Here is a 27,670-nt window from a genome sequence, read left to right on the forward strand (position 1 = left end):
CGTAACTTCTAATTTTGAGATGTTCTGCACAGCTCAGAATCTAAGGCTAATAATTTGCCACATTCCTTTAGCATGGGCTTCTCTGGGGGTTCAGATGGTAAAGAATCCACCTGCAATGCAGAAGACCCGGATTTGATCCCTGGGTTGGGAAGATCTCCACGAGAAGGAAATGGCAAACCACCCCAGTATTCTTGCCTGGGAAATCCCATGGACAGAGGAGCCTGGTGGGCTACAGTCCACGGGATCACAAAAAGTCAGACAGGACTGAGCAACTTACACTTCACTTTCTGTTGGTCAGGATATTCTGTTGGTCAGATGTATTTTAAGAAGTTATATTCCTCCGACACTTTTCCAGCTATTTTCTCATGGAATTATATTAGCACACCATCAGAAAATTTCAAAATATTTGTCCGGGTCTGTCTCTAAAACCACAGTGACTTCTGGAGGACATATAAAGGTACATTTAATATATACTCATATAGATTATTAAGGTTAAGTATATGTTAACATTAATATATCAGATTTTTCAACATATAAAATACTTACATTTTGCCTAACTTCAGAACAGAGAGTATAAGTAATATAAGCAGTTCTACTGTTCAGCAAGCATTTCATCTTTCATGGGCTAAGTCCTCACGTGATAAGGAACACAATCACTTTCTGAGTCTATCCTGTCCACGAGGATCCTGTCTCTCCCACCTTCGTGCTGTGATTCCGGAATCTTCCCAAAGAACTGGACCGCACGGACAAGCTGAGCCACCCTTCCAGGGCCCCGGCTCCCGCCATCCCCACGGGCCGTGTTGCCCACAGGGGTAAGAGGGCCGCGTTTGAGAAACGGCATCACAGTGAGACGGTCAGTGTGAGCTTTCCTTGCTTCTCAAGTGGTCAGGACCCTGAGGTCTGACTCTAAGCGAGCGGAGCATCTCACAGCGTTCACAGGTTGGTCCTCCCCGCTTCCCCTCTTCACCAGCAGGCCAGGTGCCAGGGGAGCTTCCCTATTATCACCCACCGAGGCTGCAGGTCGCCCACCCAGGGGTCAGCCAGTCACCACCTCCAGCGGGATGCACCCACTCAGGAGGGATGCACCCTCCGCCCCGGGGGAGGCTGGCCCCGGACCCTGCTGGACTCTGGGCTGTCACCGCCCTTCCTTCAGCAACCCCAGATCCCGTGCTCTCCCCCAGCACACACTCCATATATAGAGAGAGAGAGAGAGAGAGATAGAGAGAGAGAGAGAGAGTTCTACTATTTCAACTCATTATAGAGTTACAATAATATAGGAACTAGCAATAATTCAACACTCTGAAATGAAGATGTGAAAATAAAGGTATCATTTTAAAAGTGGATTATGAAGCAATCTGCAAATCCTATTTACACTTATTAAGATAAAATACTTTATAATTCAAATAGTATATATTGTAAAAGGCTGGGTGAGAGGCGAAAACTCGGGATGTTACTCATAACATCAGGTCAGTCATTAGAGAGGAAAGTTTAGCTTTAACTCTACCCATTTCTACTTGTTATCTGTGGTTAAATCTGAGTACAAGTTATCTTTACAGGTTGTCAAAAAACATTGCTTATTTTAACTCAAGGGGGAAAAAAAGGCTAAAAACAAAAAACCCTGAAGCAAGCTTGATATGCCTATAAAATGTAAATGGGAAAAGTTATAAAAAAGGTGAATAAAGTAGATAATACAAGCCACTCTCTTCCTTAAAAATGAATATGTCACACTATTTTGTACGGTCCACGTTTATGAAGCTTAAGTCATAAACTCAATTCTATTATTCTGCAAATCATAGGTAATAAAAATAAATTCCCATTTTAGAAAAAATACACTTAATCAAGAGTATGTGCAGAGTTTGATGTCCACCAACAGAGAAAAGCTGCATCAACAGAGAGTAACGTAACCAGTAAAATGTTTAAACGTGGCAGGGGAGGGGTGGACAAAGAAGACGCAAACGCTCTCTTTTCTTTCATCCTAACAAATGTAAAATATGTATTTAAAGAGACGAAGACTGTGAGACCATGTATATAACACTATTATATTTACACCAAAGTCCTGAGACTATGGTGGTCTTTCCTTCTTTGGAGAAGACTCTGGAGAGTCCTTGGACTGCAAGGAGATTAAAACTGTCCATCCTTAAGGAAATCAACCCTGAATATTCACTGGAAGGACTGATGCTGAAGCTGAAGCTCCAATACTTTGGCCACCTTATGTGAAGAACTGACTCACTGGAAAAGACCCTGATGCTGGGAAAGATTGAAGGCAGGAGGAGAACGGAGTAAGAGAGGATGAGGTGGTTGGATGGCATCACCCACCCAATGGAGATGAGTCTGAGCAAGCTCTGGGAGCTCGTGATAGACAGTGAGGCCTGGCGTGCTGCAGTCCATGGGGTCGCAAAGAGTTGAACACGACTGAGTGACTGAACTGAACTGAACTGATATTCTTGGGCACTGCATTTTTTTTTTCAGAATAAGGTCTCTGTATAATAATCACAGAGTCATAATATCTAGACCAGCAGTGCTCAATAGAAATACAATGCAAGCCACATAGGTAATTTTAAATTTCCCAGTAGTCACATTAAAAAAGTAAATAGCAACAGGTGAAATTAACTTTAACTTATTATTTAACTTAATATATCCAAAATGCTACCATTTCAACATGCAATCGATATAAAAAATGATTAATGAAATACTTCACGTTCTTTTTTTGTACAATCTTGGAAATCTCAATTCAGGCCAGCCACACTTCCAGGGCTCAGTGGCCACGTGTGGTGGGCAACTACTGTACTAAGTAGTTCAGCTCTAAATGATCCGGATCCTTCACACTCAGAATATCAAGGCCAGAGGGGAGGAGCCAGCCCCGCTCACCTGGTGTAGTTCTCCTTGTACCCAGAGATGTCATCGTTGGGAGAGCGCAGTCTTCGCTGAGATGGTGCCTCCAGATGCCAATAGTTGATACGGTTCAGGAACATTTTTGCCAGCTCAACGATCGTTTGCCTTTCTTTGGGTGGCAGGTGACTGAATTTGTACTGTACAAAGTTATTCACACCCTTAAAAGGAGGGAAGGCAGTTTACTCATGCAGCTTTGCAATCCTGAACGCCCACCCAGTCAGCACCAGTGGTGGCCATTAGCAAAAGAACAGACAGTTCTCTATTCACAAAAACCTCTTTTTCTTTCCATTAGAACACAGGAATGCCCAGAGGGAATCATGCCTCAGATCACAGCCTATGAAAAGTGACAAGACACAGAAGCTGGGAGCTGCAATTCTCTGCCTGCTGCAATCATGAACCAACAAAAAATCAACACAGTGGGCTGAAAAGGTCAAACCCCCTAAACAATAAAATATGGCTGTTTTGCAGAATAACTCTTGCTGTGCAATCAAAACAGGAGCTCACATATAATGAGATTCTTGCATAAATCTGTTTTTACATTCACAAAATTTTAATCAAAAGTCTGCTAGCAAGGCCTTGCAATGAACTAAACCACGAGACTTTAAACTCTTTACTGTCATCCTTTCAGTTTTTAGTAAACTTACCCCCCCACAAATTCTTACATTTTGAGTAATTCTGATATGAGCTTTTGAAAAAAATCTGTGGATTAATTTAATCTGTCTTCAGAACACTCTCATCTAATTTAACTTCAAATAAAGTAACAATGAAATCTTATTTTGTAGGGTTTGAAGACAACATTTCTTCTACTAAAAACTGACTGATAAAATACACTTATTTGTATCTCATATCATGTCTTCTGTAACTACTCTCATCAGGAAACTCAGTCCAGAGTGTTTGATATTTACTTAAGAAAATAATGAGAGGCTAAAAAATTGATACTGATGACAGATCCTGACAACACCTAACAGGAAAAGTCTGTACATATTAACAGATGCCCCAAGTGGATCTCAGTTTCGTGGCAGGAATCCTGTGGCAGGAAGCCAATTTCTGGATACAAAATCTTATTTCTTTTCTGTGCTTTTTGCTTGACTTACAATGTTCTTCACATTGCTCCTGAATTCCCTCACCTCAATAGACTTTTCAACAGTGCCAAACACGGGGACAAAGACTTAATTTTAAAACGTCAACACCAAGAAAAAGCCCATTTCATGTGTTCTGACGAACTACATGTTCTACTTAATTTTTTTTTTATTTCCCAAACACACAGTGAATTCTGAGCATTCAGCAACCTAAGAGACAAAAGCTGAATCATTTACTACATGGAGTATTCACTTCTGATCCAAAGGGCTTGAGACGATTCTTACAGACTTGAACATCTCTAAGCCAGCTATGAAGATGAAGATGAGGTTTGTTCAGCCTTAAAGCAATTTTTAAAAGGGGGCTTCTCTTATTTTTTTACCTGTTCAATACTAGGTTTTTCAAAAGGGGGCTTCTTCTCCAAAGAACCTTCAACCACAGGTTTTCCTCTTTGTAAAATAGACTTCCTCAAGAGCTGTAAGAAATCATTTTTAAAAAATCAGTGTCCATCTCTCTCTCACACACACACTGGCATCTCCAAGCTTACAATCTTGTTGGGGAGAAAAGGGCCACATAATGGTGCTGGGCCAGGTCATATCATGCTGTCTCCCACATACAAAAGGAAGAAAAGAAACAATTCAAGTTGGCAGCAGAAACATTCCAAATAAATTGCAAAGGCAGTAAGTGCTGTCTAAGCTCAGAGCTGAGAGCTCAGAAATCTGGGACTGAGGGAAGGCGTCACAGCTGAGAAAGGGTGTACTGAGTGTGAAGGGAGGACAGGTATGGGACACAGTTGGATGGAACGGCGTTTGAGGAAGGTGAGGGGTGACGGCAGCCTCGAGGAGCTCGAGGGTCCCGTCCTGTGAGGCTGCCCCAGCAGGTGGTCAGAGGACCCGAGACCTTGGAGCTTTTTCTTCGTAAGGCGTTTAATCAACCAAGATGTGAATCAAAAGTAATCCATAAGAGTACCAAATTTAGTCTTCATTTTAAAATCTTCCTCTGACACATGTAAGCTTAGGCTTTTCTCTAAAATACTCCTTGTCCCACGCAGAGAGCCTTTGGAAGGGAAGTCACCATATTCCATTTATCTTAATTATGTTGCTGCTGTCTCCAAGTCACATCTGACTCTTTGCAACCCCACGGATGGCAGCACACCAGGCTTGCCCATCCTCTGCAATCTCTCAGAGTCTGCTCAAATTCATGTCAACTGAGTCAGTGGTGCCATCCAGTTACAGGCCAGTGAATTCTCACAAAACAGACAGGAGACCACCAGGGAGCCCCATGGCCCCCGTCCTGACCTGAGCTGTGAGGGGCTGGTCTCACGATCCGCGCACCAGGGGGCTCCCGCCGCACCCCCAAACCTCTCCTGCTCACCCCCCTCACCACCCCGCTCCTGGCTTCCGCTAACTCCAAGGCCTGGAGCACACTCCGCATATGCCCCCAGGCCATGCAGGGGTGCTCACGCCCTGGGGGGCCTGCTCTAACCCAGAAAAGGCCGAGGCCCACTCTGTACACAGGAGCTGTGTGCAGCGGCCGCGTGTCACAGGCGCGGTCCCAGCCCCGAGGGGCCGCCGAGGGCTCCTGCGGGCGCCGCGCATGGTCGCGGGCTTGTTCCCACTCCCTCTCCACACGCAGAGTGCAGAGTGCACGCCAAGGGTCCTGGCATCACTGAGCCCACAGAACAAAACACCGCTCTGAATCCCAGCCACGGGAATTCCAGCTCCTCAAAGAGCAAATACCAGAGGGAGAAAGAACACAGAGCCAGTCATCAAGACCCAACTTGAAAATACATTCGATACTGAACTTCTTTACCTTCCACCTTCGTGTGACCCTTCCATGACCCTTCACACAGGCCAGTTATGACACATATGCAATCACTCGTTTATCCACTCACCCACGTATTATTTATTTATTACACATTTATTTACATCTTTCCCTCCTTTCTCTATTGATTGCTTTTTCAACAGAAACAAAGCATGGCGAACTTTCTCCCAGGAATTAGTGGGAACAGATGACGCTGCCCGAGGCGGAAGAGCGCCCTGTGCCCAGGCTGGGTCTGACAAAGACCTCAGTTCTTCTGGAGGTGCCGTATCAATTACTCACACTGAGCATTTGCTGATCCTTTCAGGGCATCATACCCATCTTTACAAAAATAAAGGTGCCATAACGATAAGTTGTTCTATGTTTCTAAGGATATGCAAAGGCTGATCATCACATTGAGATACAAATGATTTGGGCTGTCTACTTTTCTTCCCCAGTTAAAATCATTTGGAAACCTGATCCATCGGGGGTTTCAATCTGGAGGCAGATGGATGAATAGGGGAGATGCTGAGTCTTAGCTTCCTTGTCTAAAACAGGACGGGGCTGGGATAAACAGGCAAATATTCAACATAAAAATGTTACCAAGCAGCAGCAGCATTTGCCCCCTTACTTGCCAAGCACCCTCTGTAGCTCGACCTGTACTATCTCACGAATCCTCCTCACAGCCTTTTGAGGGAAGTGCTATCATATCATGGTCTACACTTTTAATCTTTTTTTAACACCAAAAACATTTTGTCCTGGGGTACAGCTGATTAACAATGTTGTGGTAGTTTCGGGTGACCAGCGAGGAACTCAGCCGCACGTGCAGCACGATCTACACTTTACAGATAAGCAAACGGCACGACCTGGCCGAGGTCACGTCACTAAGGGGTGCAGCCAGGCCTGGGAGCAGCCAGCTGTGCTCTGGCACCACGCCGATGGGCTCCAGGGCAGAATCAGCTTCAGGAAGCAGCTTTTCACTGAGTTCATTTTCAACATCTAGGGCAAAAGTTTCCAAAAAACACTAAAATGTGTAATTGCGATTTAATTTAGAGACATAGGAGACACAGGAATTGCTTTTCCAAACCTAAGAAGAAATGGATGATTTATTACACACTTGCCCAACGAGTGACGTTGGGGGAGGGGAGGGGAGAATGCGGAGTATTTTGGATTTTGTTCTCAGGAGCAAATACATGTGTACTGGTAAAGATGAGAGGAAAAAGGCAGAGCGGCATTTTCTGCCTCTTACGTGGTTCTAAACAGAACTGAGCAGAGGTCACCAGGATGGAAACCTTCCCCTCCAGCAGGGCGCTGGGGAACCACCCGCCAGGGAGCTGAGCTCCAAGACAAATCATAGCTGCAGCCATGCAGACGCTGTTTTTCTCCAACTAAGAGTTTTTTCCAAAGACGCTCTAAACAGCATGAAGCTGGCGGGGTTCAGTCCAGATGACTCAGGCCCACGGTCATGTCAACAAGTTGTCACCTGGAGGAGTCTGGTGCCTGCTAACAGCTGTGCTCTCTCTCACCCCCTCCCCCCATTACTTACCTTTTTGGTTAAAATCCCCACAAGATTCCAATGTTTAAAAATATAATCGTCTTTCCCACTCTTGCCCCTGTCGACCCCGAATATCCCACTATACTCAAAGACAAAAGTTAACAGAAGAAGCAAAGGAAGCATTATGTATCAGGTAAATTCGGGCACTCCCTGCCCCAACCCAAAGCGACAGAACTGGGTGGGAAACCTGCCGAGATTCCTGGCTGCCAGAGCGAAAGAGCAAACTCCTGGTCACAGGAAATGAAGCCCAGCCTCACGAGGAGATACAAACGCCTCCTGGGTGTCAGCTCCGGTGAAGGGTTCGGGGTTTTGTTTTTAAGGTCCTTGTAAGGGCTACACAACACAGTATAGTCTACAGAGCCCAGAGTGGTCGGTTTGGGGTTTTTAAAATTATTCCTTCTGTCAGCCACCTTTGCGAATCTTCTTTTTGGTGACCTGAATTTCTTCTGTTCCCCCACCCACCCCCACCACCTCCCTCCCCCCGTCAGTGCAAACCAACCCACATCTAGGGAAACAGGACTGGGACTCTCTGGAGCTGAGGCTGCTCCCCAAGGAGGCAGGGGGTGGGGAGCGGGGAGGCGCCCACCGTAGCCTTCGCTCCTGTGCTTAGGACGCTGAGTCCAGCCACCATCCAGCCAGGCCTCCTGCCTCCCCGCCGCCGGGCCCCCGCACTGGGCTGGAGGCTTCATGCCCACTGTGGGTCTTGATGCTCTGTGACCACACGCACCCCACCACCCCCCACGCTGGGCTGGGCTGGGGGCTTCACGCCCACCGGGGGTCTGACGCCGTGTGACCGCGCCCCACCCAGAAGGCGCCTCCGCAGCCCTCTTCAGGGGCAGCCCCTGGCCCCCGCTCGCGTCGCTGTGCAGCCGTCAGCTCATCCTCCCTGGCCCTAGTCTTCCTGGCCCTAGTCCCCGCCCGCCGGCGCCCTCGCAAGCGGAGCGCACTCACTCTGCCGGCTCGGGCCGCACACTGCAGACCTGCTGACGGTCTCCGCCTCTCCTACTGAAACCTAAACTCCACGAAGCCAAGGACTTCGCTGCCCAGGGACCCAGGCTTCACGCCCACACGAGCACCCGCATAGAGAAGGCATGCACTAAGTCCTTGTCAGATAGGCAGACGGTTGGACACATGCTTGGACGGACAAATGGATGGACGGAGGGATGAACAGGGCGCGATGGGAAGAAATCCACGAGCATAAAGATACCCAACTCGGCCGACACATAGGCGGCACTCAGGGAGAGGGGTGCGCTCCAAGCACGGTGCCCACAGCAGAGTGCCCTGGAGAAACACGCCTCCGCAGATCCAGGGCCAGCCGCCCGTGACCTGCTGCATCTGGACAGACAGAGGGAGAAGCAAGCCTTTCCAAATGTGGACGTCTCACCTTGAACAGGTAGAAATAAACCTGCTTGGTGTCGGCATCTTCTTCCCTGTGGACGCAGGTAAAGAGATACTCCACATCCAGCACGATGCCCAGCAGTCTGTTCATCTCCTCCTCCGACACGTTCTCCAGATGCGACACGTGAGCAGCTGTGGACAGAAAGGAGCACAGTGGGAGTCAGCACAGCTCACCCCTTCCTTACAGCCAGGCTTCTCCGCCTGTGGGGTCCAGTCCCCACCCAGGGGCCAAACCCATGCCCCTTGCACTGGAAGCATGGAGTCTTAGCCACCAGACTGCCAGGGAAGTCCCAGTCTGGAACATTCTCTCCCAGGAACCTTCTGGAATACCAATACATCAGATTGCATTGTAAATAGAGGAACTTTCTGAACTGCTACAAGACTGAAGTCTGCTCACAAAACTGACTTACGTTAAATTCTGCTATGTCCCTATAGAAGCCAACTCCCGTCAGGCCAAGAGGGCCCTGTGGCCGTGGAGCCTGGATCTAGGATCTGAGGACTGTGGATTCAGGGGATACAGAAACGAAACTCCCTAAACATTTAGATCTAAGTCCTGCGAACAGTTCTGGTGGCCAAGAACATCACATCTCAGTAAAAACCGAAAAAATATCAGTAAAATCTGAATGAAGCCTTTCTCCTCAGCCCTGAGACACACTGGAAGCTCAGTCTCTACAGCGAAACCCTGAGGCCAGTTTGCGTTCAAGAGTCAGCATCCTCCAAGGTCGCGCCCCAAACCGCCTTCCCTGCCTCCTTCTGTGGCCTCATTATCGTTAGGTGAACTATCCATATCGCCCCCCTCCCATGCCCCGGTCCTCTCTTCTACCCAAATCCAGTCCACTTTTCGAGGTGAACACATTTTATCCTCAAAGCATCACATGAGGTAGGTCTGAGTAACCCTGTTCTACGGTTGAGAAAACAGGCTGAGACTGAACGCTGTCTCCTCCAGTGTCAGCCCGCAAGGCAGAGACACGGTCTGAAGGCAAAGCAGCTCTGACTCCAATCCTGAAGCACGAACACATGTGCTTTTTGGATGATTAGCTGATTCGCTTCATGTCCTCCTCACTCGTAAGGGTCTCTCGAGGTCTCCAAGACCATAAGGGTCTCTTGAGGTCGTGAGGGTCTCTCGGGGCCACAAGGGTCTCTGGAGGTCGCGAGGGTGTCTCGGCGTCGCGAGGGTCTCTGGGGGTCGCGAGGGTCTCTTGGGGCCGCGAGGGTCTCTGGAGGTCGCCAGGGTCTCTCGGGGCCACGAGGGTCTCTGGGGGCCGCGAGGGTCTCTGGAGGTCGCGAGGGTGGAGGTCACAAGGGTGTCTCAGGGTCGCGAGGGTCTCTGGAGGTCGCAAGGGTGTCTCGGGGTCGCGAGGGTCTCTGGGGGCCGTGAGGGTCTCCGGAGGTAAGCCTACCGAGAACCCACCAGGAGCACCTCCGGGAGGCGGCCCAGCTCTCAGTCTGTCTCCAGGAACCGTCACTACACTTGCTGACAGACAGAGGCCCTGCAAGAGCGATCCTTTGAGGCAGAGCTCTTGGTGTGCTGGCTGAAAATCCTTGGACCTAGAAGTGCTTGAGATGACTTCTAAAGAAAGTCTCAACTGTGGAGAGCAGAGGTGGGCCTTTCCTTGCCTTTTTCAAGGGCACACTGAGTTGCTTCAGTTGTGTCCGACTCTTTGCGACCCTATGGATTGTAGCCCACCAGGCTCCTCAGTCCATGGATTCTCCAGGCAAGAATATGGAGTGAGTTGCCCTGCCCTCCTCCAGGGGATCTTCCCGACCCAGGGATCGAACCTGCACCCCAAGTCTCCTGCTGACAGGCGGGTTCTTCACCACTAGCACCGCCTCCTGCACATGGTGAAGAGCAGGCTAGATGGAAATTTATTTATTTATTTTTTTTTTAGATGGAAATTTAAATGCTTAAGACAGGAGACCTGAGGAGGTCTACCTGCTTCTGACTCTGCCCAGAAGGGAATCCGTCATCTCTCCTTCAAGCTCTGTGTGACCCCGGGTACAGAGAACCAGAGCTGGTGATGCAGAAACTTGGAAACACAACAGCAGGTTCCCAGAGGGAGGAGGGCGAGGCTCTGCTGGACCCAGGGCGACTCTTACAGCCGAAGACCGTGGGGATTCTCCTCCGGAAAGAAGGGAGGGGCAGGTCGGGGGTGGGGCTACATGGAGTGCACGGAAAGGGCTAAATTTCTAGAATGAATAATTGGTTGAGGTGGAGGGGGGAGATCAGATGAAAACAGGGGGAGTAGACCACCCACCAGAGAAGAAAAAAAGCTGCTCTGGACAAGCTGCCAAGAAAGAGACGCTTCCCCACGGTGAGAAAGCGGACAGCCTACCACATGGCATCAGTACTTAGTAGCCTGGAGGGTTAATTTTGACTCCAGGCTAAGACCTGAACTCCTGTCTTTGTTGTTATAATCGTACATAATGGCCTGCCTCAGAGAACCCTGCCCCTCTGCCTCTCTTAAACTAAAGAGCTCCAGTTTCGCTCCCAGGGAGGTACTGTGAGCCTGCCCACCTGTGAATGACCCCCTGCCCCACTGCCTCTCTTAAACTAAAGAGCTCCAGTTTCGCTCCCAGGGAGGTACCCTGAACCTGCCCACCTGTGTATGACCCTAAAGAAGCGAGCGCATCCTTCTGCCTGGGGCTTGCCAGAATTAAATGGTCTCTGTACTGTGTTTCCTTACCCCGCCGTTTCTGATCCATAAATTTATATGGATCCATATCCATCAAAATCCATAAATGGGTATTTTAAGACACTAGTCTGCTCTTCTCTAGGTCAGCCAACTTGCCTAATAAAAGGAGTCCTCGCCTCAAGGCCTCATCTCTGGGGCTCACTGGCCGACTGTGCAGCGCGCAGGGCGCACTCGGACCTGGTAACGTTCTCAGGCTCTCCAGCTACGGGCCCCTCTCACCAATGCTCCTTGTGATCTCTGAACACCCTACACTTAGCTTTCTCTCTCACCAAATCCACACCCCACGCCAACCCAATCATCCCCGCACCCCTCATCACCTCCCACCCCAACAACCCGGGCACCACCACCGTCCCCACACACTTGACCTCGGACTTACAGTCCTTGAGGTCACCCTCAGAACGGCGGCCCCTCCGGCCAAGGAGCCTGGCTCTTACTGCCTCACGCCCTTCCCTGGCACAGTGCCCGCACCAGACACAGCTGGGCACCCCCAACACTCTTCCCCACTCCCACCTCTGATCACGGGGACCTCGAGGCTTCCCCCAGACTGCTCTGTCGCCATGGGAGGGAGGGAGACCATCCCCATCAGACCCATGTCTACTGAGTCCAGAGATGGCTCCTCGGGGGCTGATGGGCAGGATTAGGGGCTTCCCAGAATTAGTGGTGAAGAACTCACCCATCATTGCAAGAGACATTACATAGCATGATCCCTGGGTCAGGAAGATCCCCTGGAGGAGGGCATGGCTACCCACTCCAGTGTTCTTGCCTGGACAATCCCATGGACAGAGGAGCCTGGCGGGCCACAGTCCATGGGGTTGTAAAGAGTCAGACACGACTGAAGCGACTGAGCACAAAAGCATGCACAAGCGAATTAAACAGATTCACCAAGGTGCCCAAAGTCAACCGCACATCATGCAAAACCCAGATACACTTCACTCTAACTGAAAAGCTAAACTACTTACTGAACTCATATTTAACCAAGGACTCACTCACTACTGAAGGAAAAAAACTCAGTCTTTTCCAAAGAAACCTTTTGATGCAAATCAGTTCACTTCAATGAGCCAAAAGTGTATTTTCTTGAAGAGATACGCCTCTATACTACAACGCACAAATCTACAACAGTTAATTCAGCCACAGAACTCATAACAGAGTCAGTGCTATTCAAAGTTTTGATATATGTTCCCTAATTTGTCTTCCCAGTAAAGTCCGTGCCAGTCCACCACATGAGCGCTGAGACAGAGCCCTCCCCACACTGGCTAACAGTGGAGACTCTGCTCACGACCAGCCTTTTGAAAACCAAAGTCCCCCACCGCTGTGATCTGCACTCACGGGAACGCCCCTGGAATCGTTTCCGTGTTCCTGGCCACTCGGGTTTGTTCTTTTGCTTGCTACCTATTCAGGTCCTCTGCCTGCTTTTCTAGGATGGGGGTCTTTTTCTGTCTGTCCTCCCAGATTCGTTGGGGTTTTTGTGTGTTGGTTTGTGGTTTGATTATGTAGGAATTTTACATTTTTCAGAAAGTCAAATCTATGTCTGGCATTTCTTCAAGGTCTTGCTTGCAAAGGTGTTTCCCGTAGAATCAAAAGATGAAAAAAATGTATTTTCTCCCAGCTTTTAACAGGTTTAGTCTTAAAATTGAAAACATTGCTCTACCAAAACATCAGTATCATAAAAGACAAAAAGAGGGAGGGTGGTGGGAGGAGGAGCTGGTCCACATCAGAGCAGACGGGAGAGGCGTGCACTGACACTGTGACTTGTAACAAGAAACACACGTTTGGTCTTCTTCGCAAAGTGCTCCGAAAACTCCTGGAATTGCACAAATGATGGCAACAATAAAGCGAAAGGAGTGTCTGTTGTTGTTCATAAAGACCATTCCAGCCACACCTGCGTTTCCATGAGTGGCTTTTGCAAAGCCCCAAGGATGGGGACTGCGGGCAGGGGAAGCACACAGAGAGGAGAGGGTTGGAACCCCCACCTCGGGAGGGGAGAGGGCCTGGAGGCTGAGCTAATCACTACCGGCCAATGCTCTGACCACCATGCCTAAGAGGCCTCCGTCAAACCCTGAACTGAGGGGCTCCGGGAGGGGAAGCCGAGAGGTGCTGGGAGGCGGCCCGCTTGGAGATGTGGAGGTGCTCTGTGCATCCCACTCTGCTCCAGGCTTCTCCTCCACCGCTGTTCCTGACTTGTATCCTTTTATGAAAAAACCAGAAATCTAGTGACTGCTTTCCTGAGTTCTGTGAGCCACTACGCAAAGTTATCAAAGCCCAGGAGTAGGAACCTCCAGTTTACAGCTGGCCAGTGGGAAAGACGGGTGATGACCTGAATTTGGGATCAGCATCTGAAGGGGGTGCAGACCCCGGCCCCTGTGGGGTCTGCGCTAATCACAGGCAAGTAGTGCTGGAATTAAGTTGCCGGACGCCAAACGTCGGGGTTTGCTGGAGAGCTGAGTAGAAAAGCCTGTGCATCTGCTGTCAGAAGCTTCTGCAAGTGCTGAGGAGAGGAGACTCACTGTCTGATTTTCACGTGACAACTACATACAGATGTGATCCTAGCCTGCTGGGTGCTTAATGGAGAGGAAAAAACGCTCTAAAAGACATTTTTGGGTCAACTCTAAAATTGGAACACAAGCAAGCACTAGATGAAGTATTACATCAATGCTAATATTTACTGAAGTTGGTAACTAAACTGAGGTTATGTAAAAGAATATACGGGAATCCCCTGGCAGTCCAGAGGTTGTGGCAGGGGGTGGGGGGTGGGGGGGCAGCGGCGGCTGGGCAATGAGGATCCTGCAAGCTGTGCAGCACAGGCAAAAAAGTAACAAAAAACTTTTTATAAGAAAGAATATCCTGATTTTTAGAAAATATATACTTAAGTATTTTAAGAGGAAAAAGCCATGATATAAATGCATCTTATTCTCACATGATCCAGAAAAAGTATAATACATACAAATAGACACATACACACACAGACTCACGTGTGATATGTGAGTGTGGGCGTGTGCACACACATGTGAGAGTACAGGACAAAGCAAAGAGGGCAAAATGTTACCAACAGGTACATCTGGGCAAAAGATACATGGGATGTTCCTTGTTACTATTCTCACCACTTTTCTGTAAGCTTGAAAACATTTCCAAAGAAAAGTTTTTTTTAAAAAAATCTTTTTTCCACCTGGAATTTGATAGTCAAACCTAAAGGACCCTGCTTTCATTTCAAACTGTCGTCCGAAAAATCTTTCTTCCACCTGGAATTTGATAGTCAAACCTAAAGGACCCTGCTTTCATTTCAAACCGTCGTCCGAGATCCTGGCACAAAGCATCCACATAATTACCCAAGAAGGACCAACCCCCAACTTGGGGCAGGCTCACTTCCAGCAGTGGTGTCCCTGCAGCGTCCACCACGCGAAGGGCGAGAGGCGCATCCAGGGCGGCAGGCTGACCACCGTGCGTCTCCCCGGCGGGGCGGTGGTCACGGTGCAGTAGGTCAGAACGCAGACGCCAGGGGGCCACAGCCACCCGCTAGGGACCCCAGCGCCGCGCCTCGCCGAACGGGCCGTGACCTTCGCGCCTCCAGCCCTGGCCCCCAGTAAGCACCTCCTCCTCTCGGGGCAGCCCGGTTCTCAGGCCCTGTGGCGGGGCCAGAGCACGGCTCGTTCCTCTGGACTGGACTGGACAGAAAGCAAGCGGCACGGCATCTGGGGGATGCGCAAGCTGCTCAAATACGTATTCGGTTCCTGGAAATCTGAGGTCAAGGCTAGAAGAGATCAAATGAAGTCCTTCAATGACAGCTTCCGACCACACGCAAAAGTCTCCTAATTTAAAAGTAATTTCCTGTAACAGAAAAGAATCCACAACACTATAGAGATGGATGGATAGATGGGTAGGCAGGTAGAGGGACAACTGAATCACTCTGCTGTACACCTAAACTAGCACAACGTGGTAAGCCTTCATAGTCAAATACTTCAGTAAAAAAAAAAATTTTAATGAAAGAATTTAAAAAATAAAAGTGGTTTCATCTTCAGTAACCTCACATCTGGAATGGAGAAAAAGGGTCATTTAAGAGTAAGAACCCTCTAGAGAGCTCAATCCAAAGGAATATGTGAACCATGTCGGTGGGTGGGTGTGTGTGTGTGTGTGTCAGGCATTGCGACCCCATGGACTGGAGCCTGTCAGGCTCCTCTGCCCATGGAATTCTCCAGGGAAGCATACTGGAGTGGCTTGCCATTCTCTGCTCTAAGGGATTTTCCTGACCCAGGGACCGAATCCACATCTCCTGCATTGCAGATGGATTCTTTACCAGCTGAACCACCGGGGAACCCAAGAACCACATTTAACCACATTTAAATATTCTAGCAACCACGTTAACATTTTCTAATAGGTGTTCAAAGAACATGTTAATTAAAACTATCTGGCCAAACCGCACAGTTTGCAGGATCTTTGCTCCCCGACCAGGGGCTGAACTTCTGCCCCCTGCAGTGCAAGCAGGCAGGCCAACCTCTGGAGCACCAAGGAAGCCCCTAGGAACCACTTTTACAAAGGTAAAAAGAAACAGGTGAAGTCAATTGTAATACACTGTATCTAACCTGCTGCTGCTGCTAAGTCGCTTCAGCCATGTCCCACTCTGTGCCACCCCACAGATGGCAGCCCACCAGGCTCTGCCGTCCCTGGGATTCTCCAGGCAAGAACACTAGAGTGGGTTGCCATTTCCTTCTCCAATGCATGAAAGTGAAAAGTGAAAGTAAAGTCGCTCAGTCCTATCCGACTCTTAGCGACCCCATGGACTGCAGCCTACCAGGCTCTTCCGTCCATGGGGACACCAAATTATCTCAATGCATACTCAATATTAAAATATTTTAAATTCTTTTCTCATATTAAGTCTTCAAGACTGGTTCGCATTCTCCACGGGCAGCACATTTCAACTGGAACAGCCACCTTTCAAGTCTGGTCATCAGTCACACATGGCTAGCAGCTACCACTCGGCATAGATCAGGTACCGATCATGAACCATAAAAACCCTTCTGTGAATAAACGCCACCAGCCATCTTTTTAGTGGCCGTGAATGCAATGGATATTTTAGCAAAAATCCAGTGATACCCAAGGAACTAAACATACCAGGAACTAGGGAAAAACTCAATCCCCTTCATGTCAGTTGAGTTGAGTTCAGTTGCTCAGTCGTTTCCAACTCTTTGCAACCCCATGAACCGCAGGATGCCAGGCCTCCCTGTCCATCACCAACTCCCAGAGTCCACCCAAACCCATGTCCATCGAGTCAGTGATGCCATCCAACCATCTCAGCCTTTGTCGTCCCCTTCTCCTCTTGCCCTCAATCCTTCCCAGCATCAGCGTCTTTTCAAATGAGTCAGCTCTTCACATCAGGTGGCCAAAGTATTGGAGTTTCAGCTTCAACATCAGTCCTTCCAATGAACACCCAGGACCGATCTCCTTTAGGATGGGCTGGTTGGATCTCCTCCCAGTCCAAGGGACTCTCAAGAGTCTTCTCCAACACCACAGTTCAAAAGCATCAATTCTTTGGCACTCAGCTTTCTTTATAGTCCAACTCTCCCATCCATACATGACCACTGGAAAAACCATTGCCTTGACGAGACAGACCTTTGTTGGCAAAGTAATGTCTCTGCTTTTGAATATGCTATCTAGGTTAGTCATAACTTTCCTTCCAAGGAGTAAGCATCTTTTAATTTCATGGCTGCAATCACCATCTGCAGTGATTTTGGAGCCCAGAAAAATAAACTCAGCCACTGTTTCCCATCTATTTGCCACGAAGTGATGGGACAGGATGCCATGATCTTAGTATTCTGAATGTTGACCTTTAAGCCAACTTTTTCACTCTCTTCTTTCACTTTCATCAAGAGGCTCTTTAGTTCCTCTTCACTTGCTGCCATAAGGGTGGTGTCATCTGCATATATGAAGTTATTGCGATTTCTCCCAGCAATCTTGATTCCAGCTTGTGCTTCCTCCAGCCCAGCGTTTCTCATGATGTACTCTGCATATAAGTTAAATAAGCAGGGTGACAATATACAGCCTTGACGTACTCCTTTTCCTATTTGGAACCAGTCTGTTGTTCCATGTCCATTTCTAACTGTTGCTTCCTGACCTGCATACAGGTTTCTCAAGAGGCAGGTCAGGTGGTCTGGTATTCCCATCTCCTTCAGAATTTTCCACAGTTTATTGTGATCCACACAGTCAAAGGCTTTGGCATAGTCAACAAAGCAGAAACTGATGTTTTTTTGGAACTCTCTTGCTTTTTCGATGATCCAACTGATGTTGGCAATTTGATCTCTGGCTCCTCTGCCTTTTCTAAAACCAGCTTGAATGTCTGGAAGTTCACGGGCACGTATTGCTGAAGCCTGGCTTGGAGAATTTTGAGCACTACTTTACTAGCGTGTGAGATGAGTGCAATTGTGCGGTAGTTTGAGCATTCTTTGGCATTGCCTTGCTTTGGGATTGGAATGAAAACTGACCTTTTCCAGTCCTGTGGCCACTGCTGAGTTTTCCAAATTTGCTGAAATATTGAGTGCAGCACTTTCACAGCATCATCTTTCAGGATTTGAAATAGCTCAACTGGAATTCCATCACCTCCACTAGCTTTGTTCGTAGTGATGCTTCCTAAGGCCCACTTGATTTCGCATTCCAGGATGTCTGGCTCTAGGTGAGTGATCACATCATCGTGATTATCTGGGTCGTGAAGATCTTTTTTGTACAGTTCTTCTGTGTGTTCTTGCCATTTCTTCTTAATATCTTCTGCTTCTGTTAGGTCCCTACCATTTCTGTCCTTTATGGAGCCCATCTTTGCATGAAATGTTCCCTTGGTATCTCTAATTTTCTTGAAGAGATCTCTAGTCTTTCCCAGTCTGTTGTTTTCCTCTATTTCTTTCCATTGATTGCTGAGGAAGTCTTTCTTATCTCTCCTTGCTATTCTTTGGAACTCTGCATTTAAATGGGAATATCTTTCCTTTTCTCCTTTGCCTTTAGCTTCTCTTCTTTTCTCAGCTATTTGTAAGGCCTCCTCAGACAACCATTTTGCTTTTTCGCATTTCTTTTTCTTGGGGATGGTCTTGATTCCTGTCTCCTGTACAATGTCATGAACCTCCATCCATAGTTCTTCAGGCACTCTATCAGATCTAGTCCCTTAAATCTATTTCTCACTTCCACTGTATAATTGTAAGGGATTTGATTTAGGTCATACCTGAATGGTCTAGTGGTTTTCTCCACTTTCTTCAATTTCAGTCTGAATTTGACAATAAGGAGTTCATGATCCGAGCCACAGTCAGCTCCTGGTCTTGTTTTGCCTTCATGTCCATCCAGCATAGAAAAGCAACAATGGTTAGAGGACCACAGTTAAATGAGGTGAGCACTGCTGCAGTGCAGCTACAGGGAGGTCTGGATTCTCTGTACCAAGGGCTGGGTTAGCCAGGACGCAGAGGCGAGTCAGGCTCCCCTGCGGGGAAGGACGGAAGGTCAAGGCCAGCGCTGTGCGCCTCCACATGCAAGGCAGAGGGGAGGACGGGCCGGCAGGCACCTTACCCTCACACACTCAGCCCAGGGGGCTCCGTCCTGAGAGGAATAGGCGCCCAGTGGGCTGAAGCAGAAGAGCATGCCCGGATTTGACTGCGAGGACACGACTGACCACGCACACACACGCCTGTGTGGGAAGCCAGGTGTGCAAGAAGAGACTCAGCTCCCGGTGCTGCAGCAGGTGTGAGCACAGGACCAGCTGGTGAGAGGGGCGCTCAGAGCAATCCCCCAGGACTTCAGGACCCCGGGGGCTCAGAGAGATCCCCCAGGACTTCAGGACCCCAGGCGCTCAGAGCAATCCCAGGACTTCAGGACCCTGGGGCTCAGAGCAATCCCCCAGGACTTCAGGACCCCGGGGGCTCAAAGCAATCCCAGGACTTCAGGACCTCAGGGTGCTGGGAAAGTAATGATATACCAAGTGAGCACAAAATGCTACCAGCTTTATCCCTGAATCCTGCCACAGACTCACAGCTCCCGACAACTCTGAGGCCATGGAGAAAGCGTACAGAAAAACAGGGGCCCCTTCCAGAGAGGAATAAGCAGACTTGATCCAGGTGGCTGTGTCTGTGTCTGGCTGGGCCCCACATGTCAGTCACGTGGCATCTGCCAGGGACACGTGTACACAAGGCCCGGGGTACCAGGTGGTGTGGGGCTCGCGATGTGGTGGGAACACAGAGGAGGGCTTGGTCCCCTGTGATTCCAGGCAGGACCCTGTGAGGCTCCCGGGCAGGAGAGCCTTCCCGTGTCCCCATCTCTTGCTTACAGGAACAGGTTTCATTCCTCCTCTATGACCTTCCAGAAATTCCAAACAGCAGGTTCAAACAGCTGCTAGTCAGGGAAGGGAGGGGATGCGAGGCAAGGGAGGAGCAGTCAGAAAGAAGGCGGCCTGGAGGCAGGGTCCCGGGACCCCTCACGCGGTACACAGCAGTGACTCTGAGCAGCTTTCAGCTATGAAACCCCCACCACGTGGGAGAAGTTAGGTGTTTGCTGCCCGTAAGCATGCAGACCCCAGAGCAGCTGGAACAAGGCTTTTGATGCCAACTCCCGATGACCTCGCCACCAACCAACCGGAAGAAGGTCCTCCAGCTGATGGCTCCCTCTGAACCATTACTGTAAAACTTCGCGCTACCTGCCAGGTGGAAACACACAGTTTTTAGGGCATTAGCCTGCTGTGTCCCCTTTTGCCTGACAAATCAATAAAGCTATTCTCTGCTACTTCACCCAAAACTCTTTCCAAAATTTCCAAAATCTCCAAATCTCCAAAAGTTTCCGAGATTTAATTTGATGTTGGGGTACAAACGCCAGATCAGCTTCAACAGTCCATTAGAAAAACGCAGGTGGTAAGCTACGCTGCTCAAGAAACAAGTCTGGTGTAACTGTTAATGCTGGTCTTTACTTTGCTTGGAAAGTTTCTACCGTAAACAAGCAGGTAAGCAGAGATAACCACAAGTGAAAATGGAAGTCACTCAGTCGTGTCCGACTCTTTGCAACCCCATGGACTACACGGTCCATGGAATTCTCCAGGCCAGAATACTGGAGTGGGCAGCCCTTCCCTTCTCCAGGGGATCTTCCCAGGGATCGAACCCAGGTCGAATAAACACCAATTTCCACTTTTTTGATGTTTAAATACATGTGTGTATCAGGAAAATCTGATGGCATTAACAGAACAATCAGGGGCTTCCCTGACGGCGCCGTGGTCTTCAGTCCTGGTCTGGGAGGACCGCACATACCGCAGGGTGACTGAGCTCAGGAGCCGCAACTACTGAGCCCTGCTCCAGAGATGGCGCTCGGCAACAGGAGACGCCACCCCAGTGCGAGGCCTGAGCGTCACAGCCGGAGAGGAGCCCCCGCTCGGGAACTGGAAAAAGGCCCACACGGCAAGGAAGACTCAGCTCAGCCAAAGATAAATAAATTAAAAAACAAAACAATAAGAAATCTCCATAAACCTGTAAAACATTATCACTACTCAAATTTAATAAGCAGTATGTCTCAGCACAGTTCACAACAACAGACTCTAAAAGACAACAAAAATCCCAGTTGTGTTGTGATCACAATGGGTGTTTCCTCGTGTCCTGGTCATAGAGGGAGGCTGCCACTTAAACAAGCAGTCCCAAAATAAGAAATTCTGATTAATACTAAAGTAAGGAAATGTGTTGGGCCAAACGAAGTGCTCTGTTAGGCCCCTTTGTCAAACTTTGGATGTAATTATAACAATCCCAAATATCAAATAACTTCAGAGAATGGAGTAGAATGTTCTGGGCCTACGCCATCCAACAGAAATACAATGCTGACACACATGATTTTAAGTTTTCCAGTAGCAACATTAAAGAAAAAAGAAACAGGTGAGATTAATTTGAAGAATCTTTATACATTTTATTAACCGAATATATCCAAAATATCATTTCACCATGTAATCAAAATTAATGAAATATCTCACTTTTTCTCATACAAAACCTTCAACATTTGGCCTGGATTTCACACCTACAGCTCATCTCAATTTGGAGCAGCTACAATTCAAATGCTCATTAGACAAATGTAGCAAGCTCCATTCTGTGGTGAAGATTCTAAACAGCAAAGTGGTTAGGGGGCAGGTAACCTGCCCAGCCAGGCCTAGAGTCGCTTCTAACTCCCAATCAAACGTTCTGTGTAATCAGACTGTGGGCCCTGCGATTTACACCCAGGAGACACAGAGAGTATCAAATTAAGGCAGGCCAAGGATGCCCGGGGTGCAAGTCACTGTCAAGAGACCGTGTGAAACCAGAGCTCAATGTCAAAAGAGCGTGTCTGGCTGAACCAAAGGACACCCAACAGCAAATCAACAGAGCAGACCCTATCAATCGGTAGGCCTGGATGCTTTGTTTTGACAAGTCTGAGAACATTACACGTATTGTAGGATCCAAATTCCCCAGGCTCAGAATAGTGACTGTGAAAACAGCACGGTGCACACAGATGGAAAGGTTTTGAAAATTCAAGCTTCCATGACACCCTGACCCTCTACACTGTTGTTAATACTTAAGAAGTAATCGGGGTGGACAAAAACCCACCTGCCAATGCAGGGGAGCCGGGTTCGATCCCTGGCCTGGGAAGATCCTGCATGCAGCAGCAACCACTGCAGCCCGTGAGCCTAGAGCCCACGCTCTGCAACAGGAGAGGCTCCACAGTAGCAAGCCCACACTCTGCAGGCCAGCCCCGCTCAGCACAACTAGAGAGCCCGCACACAGCGATGAAGACCCAGCACCGCCAAAGACAAAGAAATCATAAAGAAAAAGAAGCAATCTGCAGGAATCAGAAAAGATGCCTTGCTTAAAAGAAAACACTCTGGCCCAAAAAAGGGAGAGAGGGAAACTGTCACATGTTAATCATTGTTAAAGCTGGGTGACGGATACAAGGCTCTTTATTATATTAAATGATCCTTCCTTCCTTTACGTATACATGAAAGTTTCCACAATAATAAGTTTTTTTAAAAAAAGGAGGGAGGAGGGAGGGGGGCATAGTCCTCTTTCTAAAAGAGGAAGCTTCCTAGTGTCAGAGCCCTGACACCAGGACAAATAAACAGACTCCGGCATTCTGGTGATAATCCCAAGAGCACTTGAACATGTGCAGACGTTTCAATTTTAAGGAAGTGACCGAATGCGGAGCAGAAGGAAGGAAAGAGGGAAAATATTTTTTAAATGCCCACAACCCCAACGCCCTCAGAAAACCACTGTCAGCAGCAACTCAACATACACCCTCTGGACAATCCAGTCTGTTTACTGAAACGTGTATCACGGCCTCCGGCCTGATCATAGGCGATGTGCAGGGCTGCTCTCCAGGCGGGGGGCCTCCCCCCCCCCCCCCCCCCCGCTTCGGGAAGCGCCGCCTTCCAGGTGGTTCTCAGTGGGAGGGTCAAACTCTGGGCCGGGCAAGTAACGGATACTTGTATGACACAGCCCCTCCTCTGAAGACTTAAATCCCCAACCAGGGCAGGGCAGTGGCTGTTGTTCAGTCCCTGAGTGTGTCCCACTCTTTGCAACCCCAGGGACTGCAGCACACCCAGCTCCTGTCCTACACTACCTCCTGGAGTTCGCTCAGATTCCTCTCCGCCGAGTCGGTGATGCCATCCAACCATCTCATCCTCTGCTGCCCTCTCCTTTGGCCTTCAGTCTTTCCCAGCATCAGGGTCTTTCCCGATGAGTGGGCTCTTTGCATCAAGTGGCCAAACCACTGAAGCATCAGCATCAGTCCTTCCAATGAATATTTAGAGCTGATTTCCTTTAGACTTGACCAGTGTGATCTCCCTGCAGTTCAAGGGACTCTCAAGAGACTTCTCCAGGTAGTGGATGGGAATCATCCAGGGTCCTGGACAGAGGACTTTGAATTCCTGCAGCTGGGATCCCAGGACCCGACTGACTCCTAATTTCTCTGTCTCCAGCTTGTGAAAGCAACCAGTACCCTTCTTACAAACACGGTTTTCTCCTTTAAGCTGGACAGAGTTCCCATCCATTGTTTGAAGTAAAGAACTCCAACAAGAGGAATAACGAATTTTCCGCCAGGGACTGTGCTAAAATTTTGATTGGAGTTAATTCATTTACTCCTCAAACACGCCCATGAGGTAAATACTACCACTGACTCCATTTCAGAACTGAAAAACTAGAGATCCAGGCAAATTAAATAATATGTCCCAGCTTACAGCTACTGGTTGTTGAGCTGGGATTTTAACTTAGGCTGGTGGATCTTGCCATTTTGTCCAAAATCATAAAACCTTCAAATAAGCTGCTTTCTAGCCTGCTTTTTTCATTAACTATATGTTAAGAATGTCTTTGCATGTTGGAAAATACATCTTTTGTTAATAGCCACAATCAGACTTTATTTTTTGGGGCTCCAAAATCACTGCAGATGGTGATTGCAGCCATGAAATTAAAAGATGCTTACTCCTTGGAAGGAAAGTTATGGCCAACATAGATAGCATATTCAAAAGCAGAGACATTACTTTGCCAACAAAGGTCCGTCAAGGCTATGGTTTTTCCAGTGGTCATCTATGGATGTGAGAGTTGGACTGTGAAGAAAGCTGAGCGCCGAAGAATTGATGCTTTTGAACTGTGGTGTTGGAGAAGACTCTTGAGAGTCTCTTGGACTGCAAGGAGATCCAACCAGTCCATTCTGAAGGAGATCAGCCCTGGGATTTCTTTGGAAGGAATGATGCTAAAGCTGAAACTCCAGTACTTTGGCCACCTCATGCGAAGAGTTGACTCATTGGAAAAGACTCTGATGCTGGGAGGGATTGGGGGCAGGAGGAGAAGGGGACGACAGAGGATGAGATGGTTGGATGGCATCACTGACTCGATGGACGTGAGTTTGAGGGAACTCCGGGAGTTGGTGATGGACAGGGAGGCCTGGGGTGCTGCAATTCATGGGGTCGCAAAGAGTCGGACACAACTGAGCAACTGAACTGAACAGTGAATTTCATAATTCAACCAAGGACCTCTTTCATTGGGATATTTAGGTTGTTTTAGTTTTTCAGTATCATGAATACGGCTCTAATAGCTGCCCTTTTAATCTGAAGGCACATCCAATTTACAGTTAGGTTCACTTTCTGGCATGGGTTTGTCAGGTTAAAAAGGATGTGTACCCTTTTTCCCATTCTCAATTATGTATAGTACAGTACGGGTATTTGTTTTCACAGCTTGTTAAGAAATATAAAAGAGAACAAAGTCAGCTTTTCTTTGAGAAAGGCTGTTTCTGCCTTTGGGCATTCCTGTGTGCTCGGAAAAGACAATCTGCTCAGCTAAATAAGAAAGAAGACTCTGTTTTTAAATGTTAATTGGTGAAGGATAATAGGATTTCCCAATCAATACCAAGTCCAGTTCAAGTCCAGTGTTTGAGGAGCTCTATTGTGTCACATTCCCTGAGGCAATTCTAAAGGGCATCACTCAGGGATGACTGTGGAAAAGGTGAGTTACAAGCAAAGACGGTCCTGTGACTCTTGGCCTCTTTGCTTTGCACTGGCTGCTTCAAGAGCCAGAAGAGACGCCAGTTAAATCAACACGGTGATGTGACTGTAGGTGCATTTACACCTCCCATGAGACTGAGTGTCTCCAGTTCCTTTCCTCAGGTCACTCTGGTGTGGTAACTGAGTGTCTCCAGTTCCTTTCCTCAGGTCACTCTGGTGTGGTAACTTCCTGAGGAGATCGCACTATTTCCTACTTTGTTCTATACAGACTGAAACCCTCTCTAGCTGAACACACAATCACGCTTCAAACTAGACCTAACTGCTGGCTAACGAAGGCTGATGCTCCATCTGAGATGAGCGGGAAGCTTGAGAGAAAGATGATGGCTAAGAGCACCCACCCCTCATAAGGGGGCAGGTGGAAAAGATAAAAGTATATTAGGCTGTGTGGCCGGGGCGCCATTCGAAGACCGGATGACTGAAGGCAGAAAAGTATGGACAACAGTCCAGGATCCCTTGTGAATTTGAATTTGAATATCTAGGGAAAACTACTCAGTAACCTTTATCCACTCAGACAGAATATAATTTAAAAAGAAAATGTTTGTCCTAAAACTAGTATCAGGACACAGACTATATTACCACAGTCCTGGTAACTAACTCGGCAGAGTCTGGCTAGGCTGACAGTGATTAGCTTGCAGGGACAGATAAGAACGTTGAAAGGGAAGAGACAAGTAAATATTTACCAAACACAATTCCAAGGAAGAAAAGAGATAGCAGACCCAGGAAATTAAAGAATATGAAGATAAAATGAAGCACTCCCAGAAAGTTCAGGGAATCAGAAAAGAATTAAAAAAAAAAAAAATCAGAGTGAATCAGGACATGCTACGTATTATCCTAACTAGTTCAGCGGCCACGTTTTGTCCCATTTGGCAATCCCCTGCCCCGCCCCCGTCAGCGGTCAGCCCAGCTCTTGGGAAAAGTGAGCGGAGACAAAAAGGGATGAAAGCGGCTGTGGAGAATGCCAAGAATCCGCTCGCAGGACACACAGTGCGAGCCCGGATCCCAGAAGATGCCGCGCTCCCAGAAGATGCCGCGCGCCAGATGGGCTAAGCCCGAGTGTCACAACTCCTGAGCCCAACAGCTGAAGCCCGTCCAGAGGAGCCGCCAGATGGGAAGCCCTCTCGAACCGCGATCAGAGAGCAGGCTCTGCTTGCCACAGCTCAAGAAAAGCCTGAGCCGCAGCGAAGACCCGGCACAGGCGATAAATTCAAGAAAAATAAGAATGAGGGCACACGGGGCATGATTCGCCTCCCACGAGAAGCCTCCCAGCAGCACCAGGAGGTTCAGGGGTCGTGTTGCGGCCTCCTCAGAGGCGAGGTGTACAAGTCTGGCTAACCCGCCGAGCCCAGCAGGGCAGAGTCTCAGGGGACACCGCTGGTCTCCCGGAGGTGCGGGACTCACCGAGGGCATGGCTGCAGCTCCGGCAGGACTCCGTCAGGCTGACGATGATCTGCTGCAGGTCGGCTCTGGGGGGCGTGGGCGAAGGATTGGGGTTTTTCCAGCCATTGCATTTACAAGATTCCTCTGCCTAAAAAACGAATAAAGAAAGAAAATTAAATACCAGACAGCAAGGAACTGAACGTTTTACACATAAGTAACACACACCAGTCACAGGACAGCAACCTTCCCACTCCTGACTTATTATGTTCTCTGTATTAGCAGGAAACAAAAGCAGAAAAAAATGCAAAGAGGGTGTGTGACTCAGACATATTATTTTGTCGTTGCTTTTTGGGTTTTGGTTTCTTTTCCGCTGATCCTGCCTCACAAAGAGAGGACTGTGCCCTCCGCTCTGGTACCACAGCCCCCAGCGAGCATCTACAGAGTCCATCCATCAAGCTTTCCGAAGGGAAAAGCCAGACTCCTGAGGTCCCGGCAACATGTGGGGCTCCGGCGACAGCTCTGCCCAAGGGACTGACGGGGTCAGGGACCCCGGGGCCACAGGAGGAACACAGCAGGTTAGGACGCCTCGCTGGCTCCTCCCTGTCCCTCGACGGCTCCTCCCACTCCCCCCGCGGGCTCCTCCCACTCCCTCGCTGGCTCCTCCCAGTCCCCGCGCGGGCTCCTCCCACTCCCACGCTGGCTCCTCCCAGTCCCCGCGCGGGCTCCTCCCACTCCCTCGCCGGCTCCTCCCATTCCCCCCGCGGGCTCCTCCCACTCCCTCGCCGGCTCACGCTGGCTCCTCCCAGTCCCCGCGCGGGCTCCTCCCACTCCCTCGCCGGCTCCTCCCATTCCCCCCGCGGGCTCCTCCCACTCCCTCGCCGGCTCCTCCCACTCCCTCACCAGCTCCTCCTACTCCCCCGCGGGCTCCTCCCACTCCCTCGCCGGCTCCTCCCACCCCCCCGCGGGCTCCTCCCACTCCCTTGCCGGCTCCTCCCAGTCCCCCGTGGGCCCTGAGCTGTACACAGGGAGAGGGTTCTCTGTGGAGGCCGCGAGTTCTCCCTCCCAAGAATCTCCCCGGTCTCCCACGCCAGAGCACTTTTTAGTAACGCTTGACAGCATCTTTCTTAAACTTTTCCCACTTTGCACATTTCCCCACCTTCTTAGAAAACAGCAAAAATGCTCAAGTGTTTCTGTGATGACCTGGGTTATAAAGCTGAGGACAAGAGTGGAAAGGTATCGATTATTCCCGATTATTCTACCGAGTACCACTCTGGGTCTTCACCGGTCATAAGGTGTGGAGGGAAACGTGGAAAGCTTGTACTGAATGACTCCAACCTTTACTCCATCCAGTGACTCTATCCTTGA

At 48.9% G+C, this 27,670-nt stretch overlaps 1 protein-coding gene across 8 annotated transcripts in view; it reads right to left on the bottom strand.

Moving 5' to 3' along the window:
* KAT2B (lysine acetyltransferase 2B) overlaps positions 1-27,670 on the bottom strand; it is a 97,405-nt gene that overhangs the window by 44,836 nt on the left and 24,899 nt on the right. For all 8 annotated transcript variants that reach the window (XR_015144873.1, XM_086346610.1, XM_086350232.1 and 5 more), the window contains exons 2-5: positions 26,327-26,453; positions 8,709-8,854; positions 4,352-4,444; positions 2,869-3,050 (exon numbers count right to left, since the gene is read on the bottom strand). Coding sequence is in view for 7 of the 8 variants with exons in the window: in XM_086346610.1 (XP_086202736.1) it covers positions 2,869-3,050; positions 4,352-4,444; positions 8,709-8,854; positions 26,327-26,453 (548 nt within the window). In the remaining variant the exon portion in view is untranslated. The remainder of the gene's footprint in view (positions 1-2,868; positions 3,051-4,351; positions 4,445-8,708; positions 8,855-26,326; positions 26,454-27,670) is intronic.

The sequence above is a fragment of the Bos grunniens genome, chromosome 1 (assembly GCF_055505025.1).
Source record: "Bos grunniens cultivar Pamir isolate PY7600 chromosome 1, Bosgru_T2T1.0, whole genome shotgun sequence".
Taxonomy (NCBI): domain Eukaryota; kingdom Metazoa; phylum Chordata; class Mammalia; order Artiodactyla; family Bovidae; genus Bos; species Bos grunniens.